General features: G+C 40.0%; 1 protein-coding gene across 5 annotated transcripts in view; it reads right to left on the reverse strand.

Moving 5' to 3' along the window:
- MYO1B (myosin IB) overlaps positions 1-19325 on the reverse strand; it is a 420293-nt gene that overhangs the window by 55893 nt on the left and 345075 nt on the right. For 3 of the 5 annotated variants that reach the window (XM_077448748.1, XM_077448751.1, XM_077448747.1), the window contains 2 exons: positions 17298-17384; positions 8859-8933 (listed from right to left, as the gene is read on the reverse strand). In XM_077448748.1, the coding sequence (XP_077304874.1) occupies positions 8859-8933; positions 17298-17384 (162 nt within the window). The remainder of the gene's footprint in view (positions 1-8858; positions 8934-17297; positions 17385-19325) is intronic. The other 2 variants (XM_077448750.1, XM_077448749.1) reach the window with 1 other exon arrangement.

Raw genomic sequence — 19325 nt, forward strand, 5'->3', positions numbered from 1 at the left:
AATTTGAGCATAATTTTTCTCAGCTGAGGAAAGAGCTCTGGACCCATATGCAACTGGCTGACCTTTCTACAAAAGGCAACAACCTAGACCATTTTTACTGGAGTCACTTTGTATCGTAACAGGCTTTGCGATATCATAGTATTTCAACACTGGGGCAGAGGTGATCAATTGTTTTATATCCTCTACTGCCCAGTCATGTTTGGGAAGCCAGTGCCAAACTGCATCTTTGTCCAGAATTCGCCTTAATGGCTCACACACCTCAGATAAGTGTGTCAGGAATTTTGCTAGGTATGTAACAAAGCCAATAAATCTCTGTACCGCTTTGGCATCAGCAGGCTGTGGCATGTCCACAATGGCTTTAATCTCATCTGGGTCAGCTTTTAAACCTTGTGAAGACAGGGTATGTCCATAGAAACTGACTTCTTCCACTTCCTTGAACTGCAATTACTTTACACTAATCCTCAGCATAACCTGCCTAAAACAATCCAGCAGCGCTATTAACTTTTCATCATGGTCATGCTCAGCCTCCTCATCTGTATTACCGCAACCAACTATAAGAATGTCATCAGCTGTTGGCTCAATTCTGTGAAGACCACCTAATAGTTCATGCTACTTTCGCTGGTATACCTCAGGTGCTACAGAGACTCCAAATGGTAGTTTGAGCCATCTCTTTCTGCCCCAAGGAGTCCAGAATGTGGTCATGTAGCTACTCTCTTCATCCAGTTTGCACTGTAAAAAGGCATCTCTAGCATCAACAAGTGTGAAGATACGTGCTTTAGGTAGTTTGTGCAAAATATCATCAAATGTTGGCATTAAGTAGTGTGACCGTTTCAGGGTCATATTCAGAAACTTGGGATCAATTCATATTCTGATAACCATGTTACTGATCCAATCTGTAGGCTCTGATACCAATGTTGGATGTCCTTCAGCTTCATATTTATCTAGTTGAGCTTTAACCCGTGGCTTAATGGTGATAGGCACATTGTGTGTGGCACATTGTACAGTTGAACGGTAGGATCAAGTTCAAAACTAACCTCTCCTGGAACAAAGACTATCAGGCCCTCAAACGCAGCACTGTAGACGTGAAGAATTTGCCGTTTTGTCAGTGGCCTAGTCAGAGATTTTGCAGGCTGATTATCCACATTATGTAGCTCAGGAGGAATGGTGATCTGCATCAGTCCAAGGCGCTCATATGTTGAACCCGATAATAACGGTTTCTGATTGGCATCAACAATCTCAAAGTTCACAGTTCAGTTTGTGTATACAATCACGTATGCTACATTCTGTTAGGAATAGCCCCAATGATTCCATTAGTTCCCCTGAATACAACTTTAGTTTGGTGCTACTAGGCTGAAAGGGTGCTCTGGGTGCCAGTTTAAATTTTGTCCTTTATACTCATGACATCACACGATGCACCCGAGTCTAGCTGGCAGGATTGGATTATATTGTTTAATCTGAGGTTTACAAACCATTTTTTGCCCTGTGTGTTTACAGCACCAATACATTCTGAGGAGCAAACCATATCAGTGCTAAGTAAGAAAGTGTGCGTCCTCCGGATCTGAAATTTGCTCAATTGTGTGCAGCTTCTTTTCTTCCATTTTACTTGCAAAGTGATTTGGTTTACCACATGCAGTACAGCTTTTCCCATATGCAGGACACTTTTCTTCTCTTGTACATGCACATTGCTGCAATAGTGCATGATGCAGGCTTCCTCCCAGGTGAGTTGTGTAGGTGACCCTTGTGCTGAAACTTATGCTGGGAGTTTTTGAAGCTTTGCCGTTTAGAGGCAGCATTAATAATGTCAGTTTATTCTACTTCATAGCTTTCATATGTTTGTCAGTAAGTTCTGCAGTGCAACATATCTCAACTGCTGTTGGTAGAACTAAATTGCGTTTCCTCAATAGGTGTTGGTGTGTGCTTTCACTGGTGATACCCAAAACTTTATCAAAAATAAGTTCATCTCTCAGAGAGCCATACTCACAGCTTGCAGCTTTTTCTCTTAGCCGTGTGACAAACCTGTATTGAGTCACAGTCTTCTTGCTTACAGCAGCCAAATATATATCTTTCATATATGACATTTTTAGAGGGTCTGAAGAAAGCTTCTAATGCACCCAGAATGGTTTTGGTGTCACTCTTTTGCTCCTCTGTGAGGTTCAGATTATGCTTGTATATGTGGAGGCATTCACTGCCTGTAATGGAAATTTGTAAGTTCTGTATATAATAGTATTCTATTTTATATGTATTGCACAATACCCTCACTGTACACACGGCATTAATAATGTTTTCAGTACATGTTTTGCATTCTTTCGAGTCCTGATTAGAATTAGCCTGCTTATGATACGCCCCTTATTACCATAAACGTACAATTGTATTATTAATGTGATACCTACGTAATCATGTGTATAAAAACCTTCAAATGCGTCATAATAAAGGAGAACGGTTATTTGGAAAGATGCTGAACGTATCTTCTGTGTCTGTTCTCTACTGCAGTAGTTATTAATTTGGAACCACTAATCAATAAGATGATAGGAGTTGCCCATCTATAAAATATCTATGTCAGGTGGCGAGCTTTGCCGAGGAGGGGTTGCCACGTGACCCTGAGTATCCGAAATGAGGAGTTTGAGACGATCCGGGAATTTCTGATAATCCGCCGGATGAGTTAAGCCTTTTGCTTACATTTGAGTTATCAGACTTCCTTGATTGGTAAGGCATATTTGGGACAAAGGGTACCTATTTTACTCCCCTTAATCGAACTGTATTGATTGGTGGTTATATGTTATATTGTCACTGTCTACTGTCCATCGGAGTGTTAGAGATAAGAAAGGGAAGAATAGTGCTGTTCACAGGTATATGTAGTATATCTTCTAGATAAAGTAGTTTAGAGGCAAGAGGGTATAGGCACACGTAGAGAAGACTGGCCAGTCATTATGGGCATTAAATTAAGTAAGGGAATGAAGGGTAAGAGACCCTCAAAAATGCCCAGTGCAAGAGGAGCGATATATATGAACCAAAGGTGCGGTTCCGCCTATACTGAGCCCCTAGATTAATGGTTAAAGTGGACAGGGATCCACAATGGGTAACTGGGTTACCAAAGACCACAGGAACAAAGAATCATGCAGAGTATACAGCTAGAGAAACAGCTATGTATGTGAGCAGGATGGATGAAGGGTGACAATTAATACTAGACAGAACACCACCCTTCTCAGTGTGGCTGCTTGCACTGCTGCAGGCTTCTCATTTAACCCTGTGGCTAGGGAGTAGTCCTCAAACTCAGCCCTGAAATTGTCCTAGTTAGTGCTGACATCTCCATTCACCCTCATTGCTTCAGGCAGTGGAATGCTGTTAGCTGCCATGATGCTGTTTTCCTTGCTGCAAATACTCAGCTCAAGGCTAGCAGGCTCTCAGCATTAAGTGTGTAGAAAGAGCATGGATGCAGAAATGTTCTGACATCATGTTTGATGTGATATAGGTAAAGAGACAGCACAGGCCATTACTGTACAGAAGCCATGTTTACTGGAACACCCAGCAGGAACATGAAGCATCACACAGGAAGTACAACAGAGATGCACCATAGAGTTGCATACAAAGAAACATATCATCCATAACAACAAGCCGCCCTTTTGAAAAGCAATCTACTGAGCTGGACAGAACTAGCTCTTAAGGGAGTCTATTCCACATTTTCACAGCTCTTACTGTGAAGAAACCTTTCCATATTTGGCAATTAAATCTCTTTTCCTCCAGACATAAAGAGTGCCCCCTTTTCTGTTATTACCTTAACCACTTGCCGACCGCCGCACGACGATGTACGTCCATTTTTTGAAGAGGGATATCTCGGTAACGGCAGCAGCTGCTGCCACAACCGAGATATCTATCTCTTCAGGCGGCGGTCGGCTGTACGATAACGGTGGTCTCCGCGGCGGATTCGCCGCGAGATCACCGCTATCGGCGGCGGGAGAGGTGCCACCCCCCCTCCTGCCGCCCTCCCGCACCTTCCGCCGCTTACCGGAGCCGTCGGTAGCGGCGGAGGCGATCGGGTCCTTCAGTCTGCTGGGTATGGAGACGAGTGAGGCTAAGATGGCCCCCACTCGTCTCTATACCATAGGAGGGCGGAAGCGACGTCAAAACGTCACTTTCGCCCATACCTCTTAAAGGTATATTTTTTTTTTTTAAATGTCAGATTTGCTTTTTTTTTGTTGCATTTTAGCCCAAATATGAGATCTGAGGACCTTTTGACCCCAGATCTCATATTTAAGAGGACCTGTCATGCTTTTTTCTATTACAAGGGATGTTTACATTCCTTGTAATAGGAATAAAAGTGATCCATTTTTTATTTTTTTTTTAAAGTGTAAAAATAAATAAAATAAATTAAAATAAATAAGAAAAAAAAAAAAAAATTTTTAAAAACACCCCGTTACGACGAGCTTGCGCACAGAAGCGAGCGCATACGTGAGTAGCGCCCGCATATGAAAACGGTGGTCAAACCACATATGTGAGGTATCGCCGCGATCGGTAGAGCGAGAGCAATAATTCTAGCCCTAGACCTCCTCTAACGCAAAAAATGCAACCTGTAGAATTTTTAAAATGTCGCTTATGGAGATTTTTGAGGCTAAAAGTTTGACGCCATTCCACGAGCGGGCGCAATTTTGAAGCGTGACATGTTGGGTATCAATTTACTCGGCATACCATTATCTTTCACAGTATAAAAAAAAATTGGGCTAATTTTACTGTTGTCTTATTTTTTTTATTCAAAAAAGTGAATTTTTTCCAAAAAAAGTGCGCTTCTAAGACCGCTGCGCAAATACGGTGTGAAAAAAAGTATTTCAATGACCGCCATTTTATTCTCTAGGGTGTTAGAAAAAAAACAATATAAAATGTTTGGGGGTTCTAAGTAATTTTCTAGCAAAAAAAACTGTTTTAAACATGGAAACACCAAGTCCGAAAAAGAGGCCTGGTCCTTAAGTGGTTAAAGTGAAAAACTTAAAGTTAACTATATGGACCACTTATGTATTTATACATGCTGATCATATCCCCCCCCCCCCCCCCCTTAATCTCCTCTTGAGAGAGAATAAATTCAGTTCCTCTAATCTTTCCTCATAGCGGAGCTCCTCCATGCCTCTTATCAGTTTGGTTGTCGTCCTCTGCACTTTCTCCAGTTCCCTAATAGCCTTTATGTGAACTGGCGCCCAAAACTGAACTGCATATTCCAAATGAGGTCTTACTAATGGTTTGTACAGGGGTAAAATTATAGCTCTCTCTCTGGAGTCTATACCTCTCTTTATAAAAGAAAGGACTTTGCTCGCTTTGGAAACCTCAGCTTGGCATTGCATGCCATTATTAAGCTTATGATCTACCAAAACACACAGATCCTTCTCCACCATTGATTCCCCCAGTACTCCACCTAGTATGTATGATGCATGCATATTCTTAGCCCCCCCAAGTGCATAACTTTACATTTATCAACATTAAACATCATTTGCCACATAGCTGCCCAATTAAACAGCGCATTGAGGTCAGCTTGTAAGTTGGAGACATCATGTAAGGACATTATTCCACCGCCACCAAATTTTGTTTCAACATTAACACTTGTCAGAACTGACTATTGACCTTTTTTTTGTGATGAGTCATTTTCAGATAAAAAAAACCCTACTCCAGGAGTTGCCACTCTAGTCTGCTTACATGCCTTCCCTATGTTGATATATCACATGGCTAAACTTGTTGACTGAGAACATTTCTGGAATTCTGGTTTAATGTATCTACAACATTGCGATATACACTGTACTGGCTATTTTCTTTCATTTATATAGCTTATTGAAAAACTATCAAATAAAAAATGCATAAAATAAAATCATCTGATAGAGCTTTTAGAGCATGGGGTCACAAGGTCAAAAAACATTACAAATAACTAGTTTAAGATTTATCCCAATACTTAGATCTATCGCTTTTGCAACATGCGTATCTCAACTAATGCAACTTTCAAGAGCAGTTAAATCTTATGTTCACAAACAATTAAAGCTCAGCTCCAGGATTATATCCCCCTAAAATATGTGGTATATTTTAGAACCTGCCCCATAGCACCCCAATACACACCCTATATACAAAATACAGCATAAAGCGAGCATGTGTATGTAAACATCAATTGCACCATATATGTGAAGTATTTTGGCAAATGGAGTGAGAGAAATAATTCTACAGCCATAACGCTAAACTGATAACCTGTAAAGGCTTTGAAAGTGCACCTATGGAGAATTTTGGGTACAACTAAAAGCACCTTGAATGCACCTGAAAGCAAAATTATTCACATCCTTTTAGAAAGCGCACTTAGTGCATTTCTGCAGTTTAGTTCTAGAATTAAACTGCAAAAATGCAGTTTGGTGAAAAACACACACCACCCTGCTGATGGACAAAGATGTAGCAGCACACGGATGAGTAATCTCATCGTTTGCCATACCTTCCTCTTGTCAACATTTTTCCTGTTGCCACACTTGCAATGTATTAAAGTTGGATTGGCACAGAATCCTGGACTCTCAGTCCTGTTGTAGGATAGATAGTCCATTTGCTGGTGTAAATTAAAGGAGACGTACAGGGAAAAGCTCATTTAGCTGTACTTCTGTGGATCACAGGAGTGCAGTTCGTTCTGTGATTCCTTTTCAGCAGACAGCAGGCTGGAGCCCACTGCCAGCTGATGTCCCAGAGGAGCCAGCTACTCCCACCTCTCCACAGCCCAGCACTCTAGTGAATGGGGAGGGGGGGGAGGAGTGGGGCATAGGATCCAGGAATAGATATCCAATATAGTTCAGTCAGTGGTGAGCAGGAGTTAGGTATATGACAAAAGAAACCATCTCTGACACGCAATCATGTGTGATTGGCTGCTTATTCTCCTTAATGGGCCGCCATCACAAAGGCCACACCAGCATATATATGATATATAGGAAGCCCATCAATCTTCATACACCATATTCCCGTAGCAGCAGACCGGATGATGGATGCAGTAAACCCAGACACAGCTCTCCTTATTTTATGCTCCAGCAATAAATCGCCACATATGGAGAATCCCATGCAGATAGAAATTCATACCCTGGCAGAATTTGAGATTTCTTGGCCATTTTTCAGAGACTGTGAATAACACAAAAACTTTTCTTTCACTCCTGGTTAGTGTTTGGCTGAAGCCATTTATTAGCAGTTAAATGTGTTTATTCTTTTTAAATCATAATGGCAACAGAAACTAATTTGTGGATGAGGCTCTTTATCTACTTAGATGGTAAAGCTGCTCATTCCGCTTGACAAAAAGCCTCCAGTTCCTGTAAATTCTTTGCCGGTCTTGCATGAACTGCACTTTTGACATCTCCCCAGAGTGACTCAACGATATTGAGGTCAAGAGACTGGAGATGGGCACTCCAGAACCTTCACTTTATTCTGCTGTAGCCAATGACAGGTCGACCTGGCCTTGTGTTTTGGATCATTATGTTGGAATGTCCAAGTAGGTCCCATGAGCAACTTCCTGGCTGATGAATGCAAATGTTCCTCCAGTATTTTTTGATAACATACTGCATTCATCTTGCCAACAATTTTGACCAAATATCCTGTGCCTTTGTAGCTCACACATCCCCAAAACATCAGCAATCCATCTCTGTCCCTTTTATGGTAGGCCTTGGTGACTCCTCTCCAAATGTAGAGTTTATGGTTGTAGCCAAAAAGCAACATTTTGGTCTCATCACTCCAAATGACTTTGCGCCAGAAGGTTTGAGGCTTGTCTCTGTGCTGTTTAGCGTATTGTAAACTGGGATACTTTGTGGCATTTGCATAGTAATGGCTTTCTTCTGGCGACTCGACCATGCAGCCCATCTTTCTTCAAGAGCCTGCTTATTGTGCATAATGAAACAGCCACACCAAATGTTTTCAGAGAGTTCTGTATTTCACCTGAAGTTATTTCTGGGTTTTTCTTTGCATCCCCAACAATTTTCCTGGCAGTTATGGCTGAAATTTTAGTTGGCCTACCTGACCGTGGTTTGGTTTCAACAGAACCCCTCATTTTCCACTTCTTGTTTAGAGTTTGAACACTGCCGATTGGCATTCTCAATTCCCTGGATATCTTTTTATACCCCTTTCCTGCTTTATACAGTTCAACTACCTTTTTCCGCAGATTATCGAAACGTCACTGCAGCACTGGATGAGAGATGCAAGGGTCTGTCAGAAGTCCATAAACTCATTGACATTTTATACACACATACTAATTACAAGAAAACAGGTCACAGGTGAGGATGGTTACCTTTAATAGCCATTCAAACCCCTTTGTGTCAACTTGTGCATGTTATCAGGCCAAAATCACCGGGGTGTGTAAACTTTTGATCAGGGTCATTTGGGTAGTTTCTGTTGCCATTATGATTTAAAAATAGTAAACACAGTTGATAATAAATGGCTTCAGCCAAACACTAACCATGAGTGAAAAATGTTTTTGTGTTATTCATATTCTCTGAAAAATGGCCAATAAATCTAATTTCGACCAGAGTAAACTTATGAGCACACCTGTACCTACCTCCTGCTCACCACTGACCTGTACTGGATATCTATTCCTGGATTGAGTTTCTGTGGACTGTACAACTTAACTATATATGCTGTTTATTGATCCTTTAATATTGTGCTAGCTGCTGGTATTTTATTTTCACTATTTGTATGAGAAATTTCAGCACAGCAGATATTTTAAGTATGATTCTTAAAAAAATAAAATAAGTCCTTACTACTCTTAATTTAATCCTTTTTAATACATACATACATGACTGCATTTCTTATACTTGCATATGGTTAATGTTTATCAAATATATGGACAAAAATGGAATGAGGCAACATCAAAATCTACTTACTATTCTCTGTATTGTGAATTCATAAATCTTCTTTCCAGCATTTGCACGGAAAAACTTTCTGTACTCTCTACGTACCTAAACAGAGGTAAAATTCTATTAATGGAATTATTTTGATGATGTAATAGATACACATACAATGACAACCAAAGGCCAAGTTTAACTGGAAATAGAAAAAAAGACAAAGAAACACAATTAGACTTGCTGCAATTTACAATATGATTGTAGAGAGCAGCAATGAGTGCGTTGATTCACAAATATGATGAATCAGTGAACTGCAAATGTCCTAATTCACCCAAATATTTATATTAAGATTCATTAAAATATTGTACCGTGTTAGTCATAAATAAATGCAAAAAGTTTGGAGTTTAAAGGATACACTTTATTTACCAACTTGAGTTATTAAGGGCGGAACTTTTACTCATTACTTTTCTCTGTATAAAGCCTGAAGAAAAGATCAGAAATATCCAGAAAGTTTGCATCTTCAACAACTTTGGTTAAACAATAAAGAGTATCACTCCAAACTTTCTGAATGCAGATTTATCAAATGCACATTTGTGCAATTCCTCTTAGATCAGCATGCAAATATTTAGGCAATTAAAAATAAGCATATCGGCGATTCTCCTGATTCAATCACCACTAATGAAAAGACAGATGACATTCAAACAATGCCATGGATATCAATAAACCGATACGCTGTCAAATGTAATGATTGAAAATGAATAATAGCATGTTTAGGATTTAAGTGTTTAACTATTATTCTTAAAACGAAGCCACATCAAGCCACACCAGAAAGGCAGAGGGAAATTAGGATAGTAAACAAGTGGCTGAAGAGCAGGTATAAGTAAGGAATGGTTTGGGTTCCTGGAGGACTGGACTCAGTTGATAACTAGTACTATAGAAGGGATGGACTGCACCTAAGTGAGGAGGATGCAGATCAGCTGGGAATGAAGATTGCCAAAAAGTTAGAGGGGTTTTTAAACTAGGCGATTTGGGGGAGGGGGGGGGGGAATCCAGAGGTAGACAGTCAGCACGGAACATATTTCAGTGGGTAGTATTGGGGGCATTAGTGGTAGGTTGACCAAAGCACATAAACCCAAGGCAAGTATAGCAGCAAGTCCTATTTGCAATCTCGGAACACATAAATAAGAGGATAATATTCGACTACGTGGCATGTTCACCAATGCCAGGAGCCTGGCAGACAAGATGGGTGAACTAGAGATACTGTTGTACAAGGAGGATTTGGTTTTTGTGGGAATTTCAGAGACCCGGTTCAACAGCTCATGATTGGCTGGCAACCATTCAAGGGTATACCCTTTATCGCAAGAATAGAGAGGGTAAAAAAGGGAGGGGTATGCCTATATATCGAGAATAATGTTCAAGTGAATGTGAGAGATGACATCACTAAGGGAGCTAGGGAGGAGATGGAATCCTTATGGGTAGAACTCCAAAGGGATGAAGCTAAGGGGAAAATAATACTAGGAGTATGCTATAGGCCCCCTAACCTGAGGGAGGAAGGGGAGACAGGTCTATCAAAATTTGGATTAGTAGCAAAGATGGGAAGTGTTATAATGGGGGATTTTAATTATCCAGACATAGACTGGGCAGAGGGAAACAATTCATCTAAGGCTCACCAGTTCCTAAATGTCTTGCAGGACAATTTTAAGGGTCAGATAGTAGATGTACCAACTAGGAATAAAGCGTTACTGGATCTACTGATTAACAACAATACAGACCTGATCACGGATGTGGAAATATGGGGCAATTTAGGTAACAGGTCAATTGGCTTCAGTATAAATCACACAAATAGGAAACATAAGGGGAATTACAAAGACATTGAAAAAAAAAAGCCAACTTCCCTAAACTAGAAACCTTGCTAGAAGGCATAAATTGGGAAACAATCTTAGGAACAAAGAACACGGAGAAGAGATGGGTTTGCTTTAAGATCATATTAAATAAGGGCATTAGCCAATGCATCCAAATGGGTAATACATTTAAAAGAGCGAACAAAAGTCCTGGGTGGCTTAACACCAACGTAAAAATGCATATAAAATGAAAAGAAGGCCTTCAAAAAATACCATCTCAAGAAATTCTTGAAGTATGTAAACAGTAAAAAAGGGAGGACAGACCATATTGGCCCCATGAAGAATGAGGAAGGACATCTGGTTACAAAGGATAGGGAGATGGTGAAGGTTTTGAATGCATTCTTCTCCTCTGTCTTCATGAGGGAATCGGGGGTCTTCAGTAACCAAAACTGCAGTGTTTATCCTCATGACACATCACAGGAAGCACCTCCATGGTTAACAGAGGACAAAATTAAAATTAGACTTGAGAAACGCAACATTAAATCACCGGGACCAGATGGCTTGCACCCAAGGGTACTTGGGGATCTCAGCCAAGTAATTGCCAGATCATTGTTCCTAATTTTTACTGATAATCTACTAACTGGAATGGTACCAGCTGATTGGAGAAAAGCCAATGTAGCACCAATATTTAAAAAGGGCCCAAAATAAATCCCTGGGAATTACAGACCAGTTAACATCAATAGTATGTAAACTCTTGGAGGGAATAAGGGACTATATACAAGATTTTAGTAATGAGAACGGTATCATTAGCAGTAATCAACATGTATTCATGAAGGATCGTTCTTGCCAAACCCATCTATTAACCTTCTATGAGGTGAGTTGCCATCTAGATAAAGGAAGGCCCGTAGACATGGTGTATGTGGATTTTGCAAAAGCATTTGACACAGTTCCCCATAAATGCTTAATGTACAAAATAAGGTCCGTTGGCATGGACCATGGGGTGAGTAGATGGATTGAAAACTGGCTACAAGGGTGAGTTCAGAGGGTGGTGATAAATGGGGAGTTACTCAGAATGGTCAGGGGTGGGTAGTGGGGACCCCCAGGGTTCTGGGCTGGGACAAATCTTGTTTAATATGTTCATAAACGACCCAGTTCAATCTCTATATTTGCAGACAATACTAAGCTAAGCAGGGCAATAACTTCTCCGCAGGATGTGGAAACCTTGCAAAAAATCTGAACAAATTACTGGGGTGGGCAACTACATGGCAAATGATGTTCAATGTAGAAAAATTTTAAATGCATTTGGGTGGCAAAAATATGAATGCAATCTATACATTGGGGAAGAACCTCTGCAGGAATCTAGGATGGAAAAGGGCCTGGGGGTCCTAGTAGATGATAGGCTCAGTAATGGCATGCAATGCCAAGCTGCTGCTAACTTAGCAAACAGAATATTGGCATGGAATAAAAAGGGGATTCATTCCAGAGATAAAACAATAATTCTCCAGCTCTACAAGACTCTGGTCCGGCTGCACCTATAGTATGCTGTCCAGTTCGGGGCACCAGTCCTCAGGAAGGATGTACTGGAAATGGAGCAAGTACAAAGAAGGGCAACAAAGCTAACAAAGGGTCTGGATGATATTAGTTATGAGGAAAGGTTGCAAGCACTGAAATTATTCTCTCTGGAGATGCATTTGAGGGGATATAATTTCAATATACAAATGTATACAAATATCATACTGGTGACCCCACAATAAGGATAAAACTTTTCCACGGAAGAGAGCTTAACAAGACCTGTGGCCAATCATTAAAATTAGAAGAAAGGTTTAACCTTAAACTACGTAGAGGGTTCTTTACTGTAAGAGCGGCAAGGATGTGGAATTCCCTTCCAAAGGCGGTGGTCTCAGCGGGGGGCATCGATAGTTTCAAGAAACTATTAGATAAGTACCTGAATGACCGCAACGTACAGGGATATATCTCCTAGATTGTAAGCTCTAACGAGCAGGGCCCTCTATCTCCTAGATTGTAAGCTCTAACGAGCAGGGCCCTCTGATTCCCCCCCTGTACTGAATTTATCGTAATTGTACTGTCTGCCCTAATGTTGTAAAGTGCTGCATAAACTGTCGGCGCTATATAAATCCTGTATAATAATAATAATAATAATGTTTCATTGGTGTCCCTCCCCACCCCCCCCCCCCCCCCCCCAAAGGCAGTGACTTAGATACTTTTATGTCTCTTTCAGATAATAAGACATTGCTGATCCCGAAGAGTGGATAAAAATACTCCATGAAACACGTAGAACCCTAGTATACGCAATGCTCAACCGGTCATGCATTTCATTTTTATTCATATGGACATTTGTAGTGTTATCACTGATTTCAAGCAATTAGGACGTTTCTCAGTTGGTCTAGTTTATGTCTCTACACACTGTCATGCAATTCATGTTCCTAATATGTATATATACGAATTTTACTGTTTTATTATGCATTTCCTGTATGAATTTGTTTGAGATTTACATTAAATATGCTGTGTTTAGCCCCTTATTGGTGACTGCATGTTTCATTCAAAGTCCCACTTTGCTCTTTTTTTTTTCTTCCCCCAATGAAACCAGGATGGAGACTAGAGACAATAGTAGGTTTCTTCCTCATCTAAAGTCCTACCTCATTCTGCCAATGTAACTAGGGATGGAGTCATGCAATCATCATGGGTTATGGTTTTAGAATGGTATTCGGTTGTTATTTATTTCTATTTTTCAAGTTGCAGCTGGTACATCATGCCAGTTAATAGCTTTTTCCTTCTGCCTTTGTAGTTCACAATTACATCCCCTTTGAGGAATCGGACATCCATGGGCCCCTTTTTTGCTCTTTATTTTACCCATCATTTAGATATTGTCCACAAACTCTGCAGTGGGTTTTGCTCCTTGATCTGGTTTCATGAGAAAATGGGTTCACTTCTATGTCCTGGAGCTGCGATATGCACCACGTGATCTCCCCACCCCTCTTTGGAGCAGGTGGATACTTTCGTGCTGAGCATCAATGCCACGTGACACACACCATGTGCGTGACGTAGTTTGAGCATTGTTATGCTGGTGATGTCCCCCCCCCCCCCCCAATCTACGGCCAGTGGGAGGGGTTTCTGACACCTACGCCGAATGATGTTGTCATTCTGGCAGTGGTGCCTTTACCTCTCTCAGCACGCCTACATGACATTAGGTAGCGTTTGGACGTGCGGGCCTTTATAGGCCTCACTTGGGTCCGGTTGTCCACATTGATGGCTCCTTTTTACTACTAGGTAAGCACTCAATCAATGTACATCATGGTCTGCCTGCAGCCCAACACCAGCTAACATAGGCAGCTATACAATTGTAGTATATAGTACTCGTCCAAGTACAGCAATCGTTAATTTGATAAATTTTATATATATTTATATTTCTCTTAGAAGAAACTTTTTGATGTGCCCAGACACCATCTGTCAATGCTTTTTATGAGCCACCATTGTATGGACAGCTGTCCTCTGTGTGTTGGGCCATGTGGGGAACCTGCTTGCACCACACACTGCCACAGCTCCCAGACAAGATGCCCTTAGGGGAGCTTCCAGTTCTCAAGGCTGCACCTCCACATGACAGTTGCGAGGACTCTTTAATGGAGATATTTTTCCAACTAGATTGTCCCTATGGTGTCCCTCCTCCCAAAGGCAGTGACTAAGATACTTTTATGTCTCTTTTCAGATAATAAGACATTGCTGATCCTGAAGAGTGGAAAAAAAATACTCCATGAAATGCGTTGAGCCTTAGTATATGCAATGCTCAACCGAACATGTATTTCATTTTTATTCATATGGACATTTATAGTGCTATTAGTGATTTCAAGCAATTAGGAAGTTTCTTATTTGGTGTAGTTTATGTCTACACACTGTCATGCAATTCATGTTCCTAATATGTATATATGAATTTTACTGTTTTATTATGCATTTCCTGTATGAATTTGTTCATGATTTACATTAAATATGCCGTGTTTGACCCCTTATTGGTGACTGCATGTTTCTTTCAAAGTCCCACTTTGCTATTTTTTTCCAACTGTATAGTCTAGGTCCTGGGTTAAGCTTGCAGTTCCTCAGAGTCTGATTGTTGTAATCTTTCCGAATTTGTAATGTAGGTTTCTTAAATGATGTGCTAAAAAAAAAAAATAACAGTTCTAAACTAATGACGCACAGGGGTTGAGGCTGGAATCCATAAACTCACACCAGGCTTAAAGGAGAAGCGCATGATTGGAAAGAAAAAAACAATTATACTCAACCAGAATATTATACAGGATTTACATAGCACCAACAGTTTGTGTGGCGCTTTACCACATGAGATGGCCACAGCATGGATCTGACTAGCTCTAAGACCGAGAATTGAACGATTCCATGACTGCTGACCGCTCAGTTTTCGGGTTTTCACTGAGAAGTGAGCGATGACTGTCAGTTACCGGCTCTCTCTACCATCACCCACTAGAGTGCTGCAGAGGGAGTGGATAGCTCAGGCTCTCAGCAACATGCTGAGAGGTCGAGCCAGCTGCCGGTCAGGCACCTGGGTGGATCCCAACATTATTGTTGGGATAGGCTCTGTGACATCTGCCGGCAGTGGAGCCCGCTGTCAACTGAATCTGGGTCACAGCAGTGCAGAAATAAGTGCACTCCTGTTACTCAGTAGTATGGCTCAGAAAAAAACTTTGGCTATACTTCTTTTAAATGTCATCACCAAATTCTTCAAATTTTTTTAGTAACATTAGCTTAGGATCCAATTTGTCCAGCTGGTATATATTTAACAAACTTTTTCAAGTATGGTACAAGTTTAGGTATATTAACACTAAGGGGTAATAACAAGTTAAAACATTTTGTTGTGGAGAAAATGCAGGTTATGTAGATAGTTTAGTAGCAAGTACGCATTTATGTAAAGATCACTGCTGAAACAGCTCAAATGTTTATTATATGGCAATTTTTGCCTAAGTATACGTGACATGTTTAACAAGATCATAGTACTGGAAAGCAAACTGAAAAAAGGAAGAAGTGACTTAAGTAATGTTATTATACGTATATACAAGCAACAAAAACAAGGCCCGTTATTAACATGTTTGCTTTCAACCCTCCACTAAGCCTAAAAGGATTTATTGAAAAAAACCTTTATTTTTCTGCACACTGTCCCAATAAAATCATCAGTGATTTCAGAATCTTCCATGTATTTTTTAATTGCTGACTGCAGTTTGCCCCCACTGTAATGCACAAGCAAGGGCTTATGCTGTTACTTGCAAAAATTGAGCAATGGAAAATTTGTGTTTTTGTTCATTAGCACAAATTTTCATACCGTCTGACGCTTTGAACAATGCAGATATGTTTTTAAAGTAGCTATGGAAAAAAATAGCACTACATAGTATAATTTATTGAAATATTAACAAAATTGGTAAAAGCATGTCATTGTATCCAATAAATTGACTACTATTCTAAATAGTTGGCCGTTGACTAAATACATTCCCAATTATTGTTTAACAGCATCTAAAATAACATACTGTACCTGATAACTGGACCTTGTATGCACACCATAATTTGGGCAACCAGAGTGACCCATAAAAAAACAATACAATAAAGGACATTATCATTGACTGCTATATACAGAAATGTTCCATGCAATCATTGCCCTAGTCTGCATGCAAATCCATTTTCCCTATGACCTTAATCAGAATCTATCACTTTAGTGTAAAGCAACAGGTTGCCCTAATAGAACAACTCACACCCCCTGATGTTTCATTTAGCCATGGTTCCCCACCATTCTGTTCATTTGCAGAAGTGTATTATATAATAATCATCTCCCATTACTCCCTGTGACAATGTTGGGCCTGGGGTTTGGTCATTTAAGCCAGAGCAATGCATCCAGGAAGGGCGGAATGTCACATGCTCAGAAGTACTGGGTATTATCAAGGGTTCTAGAAAATTAAAGTAGTGGGAGAGCACAGGAAACCGTATCAATTCGATTTGGAGTGCAAAATCAGGGGCACCTTTAATACTGGCAAAATGGTTATTAATCTTCTCATGGAATAATGATTCCCTAGCGGTTAGACTAATAATTGCTACATCACGAAATTATATCCCGTTGGGTCTGTTTAGCAATGTTTTCAACTATTTTTCATACAGTTTTGATCAAGGTACACATTTTTCATAAGATTACATCTGAAAATGCTGTGAATTTTGGATGAAAGTTGCAAATCTTGGGTGAAAACACAATTGTAATGTAATTATTCAATGTGGTTAATTAAATTGCAGTGCCGATTGTGCAGGTCACCTACTATGTAGGTAAACAGTTCTGCACATCTCTAAACTCCTATTTAATGACAGATATGGAGATTTTTGTCATTAAACTCGTAAATGTTTTGCAAAACAAATATGCATAAAAATTGTGAATAAAATAAGAATCATGCCTCTGCTGTTACAAAGCTTTAGAAAATGTTAACATATGAACAATTACAAAATAAATGGTTCACACTATTTGGAGTGATCTAAACGACTGAAAGAAAAAGGCAGCAACCAGTTAAGAGAGAGGAAAGAAAAAAAATCAGCAAAGACCATGGTTAGCAATGAACCGATTTCAATGTGATAGAAACAGTACCTTTAGTCCAAGCCAGAAAGCCCAAATGACTGCAACTGCATGCTTACGCCTAGCCTCCTCCTTCAAGCGCTTTAATTCCCTTCGAGCCTAAAATGTTTAGATATTGAATGGAAACATAGCCAGAGGCAAGAAGGCAAGAAGCAAAATCACTAGAAGAGAATGTCTCCAAATAGAGTTTCAGACAGATGCTGGAGAAAACTTTCTTTACAAAACCCTTGTTTGTTGGTTTAGGACCAACATGCGTCAAAAATCTGTTGGCACCATTGATACAAAGTACCAAGAAACAAAAAAGACATGAAGCTTAAATTAGGTTATAGAAACGCACTGTGATATGCATTTGTGAAAATATTTTACTAAATATAATAGCATAGTTTGATTTATAAAGCTAAATCAGATTTATTCCTGTTTCCCTGTAAACCACATATTAAAATGTCACTCTTTGTGCCCAATTTATATTAGCTATAACTGGATCCCACACATTATACTTTTAATAGTCAGCAACACATACTTGTGTTAAATGCTTCTCCTGGCATTGCCATCCTGTGGGGTCCTAAGTCCCTGTCTGGGGGCCTGTCCACAGTCTGTGCATTTTTATTAGATGATTAGTGTGAAAAATTAAAGGTTATGACGCCAATAACTAAATATGCCAGTGCTGCACCTAAAATTTGTGGTATACTAATAATTCAAGATAAAGTGTGTATAAAGGGCACTATCTGGATAAAACTATATAAGTGATAAATTATTAATTTATTATATAATTACAAGTGACCAAAAAAACAATCAATTTACGTCACAAGTCCATAAATGTCTATATAGACCATTCTTTAATATATGCTCCAACACCTGCTTCTAAAATAATATGTGCTCCAAAACTTGACAGTAGTGCTTCGCCGGAAGTGACTTTAAAATGCGTTCACCAGAATTCCTCGGCCGACAAGTAACCATAAAGCATGTAATGTGAGAAACTCCTTAGTTCGTAGGTCTATCTCCACGTCTATTTCACGCCACCATGTGTGGACACCATACGATCACAGTCGGATATGCAGTGATGCAGTGGTATGTGGAAGAAACTCTTTACAGTATCAAATAACATCTGTCTCTCATCACAAGAATCTGTGGAATTGGCTTTAATTTAAAAATATGTCCATTCGGATGCAGAAAGGCACGCATCATCAGGAAGTGCATATAAACCTCCTGATGACGTGTGTTTGAGCGTGAAATGCCTGAGGGAAGAGAAGCCTGACACACAAATTGAAAGGAGCCCTCCACTTCCACTGGGTAGTTGAAACGCACGCCACTAGTCACACAGCGATGCAGGACCGGTTCTACAGACCCTCGAGCTGCTTTTGTGCCTTTCTGCATCTGAATGCACATATGCAAGTGTACCTTTTAAAATAAAAAAGCATTATTACACTATACCTGCCTTCAGTGGCTCTTTTGTGGCTGAGCCAATTAGACAGAGTCTCGTGATGGGAGACAAATGATGTTTGATACTGGAAAGGGTTTCTTCCACATAACACTGCATATCCGACGGTGATCGTATGGTATCCATACATGGAGGAGTGAAATAGATGTGGAGATAGACCTATGAACAGAGGAGGATCTCACATATGCTTTATGGTCACTTGTTGGCCAAAGAATTCTGGTGAGCGCAATTTAAAGTCACTTCGAGTGAAGCGCTATTGTGTCTGAAGTTTTGGAGCACATATTTTAGAAGCACGGTGTTGGAGCATATATTGAAGAATTGTCTATATAGACATTTATGGACTTTGATGTAAATTGATGAATTGTGCTTTTTTTGGTCACTTGTTTTTACATAAGGAATTAATTTATCACTTATATTGTTTTATCCAGATAGCGGCCTTTTACACACACTTTCTCATAGATGATTAGTGTACTTACACTTTGCCCACTCTGGGTACCCCTAGAACTGGGCTCTTAGCCATGTAGGGTGGCAGTTGTGCTCTAGGTGATGAGTCAAAATGTACCAGACTGGGATGGGTAAACTGCGTGTACAAAGAAGGGCAA

Source organism: Lithobates pipiens, unplaced genomic scaffold (assembly GCF_037356315.1).
Source record: "Lithobates pipiens isolate NorthernLeopardFrog02 unplaced genomic scaffold, aLitPip1_a1.2 Scaffold_22, whole genome shotgun sequence".
Lineage (NCBI taxonomy): Eukaryota > Metazoa > Chordata > Amphibia > Anura > Ranidae > Lithobates > Lithobates pipiens.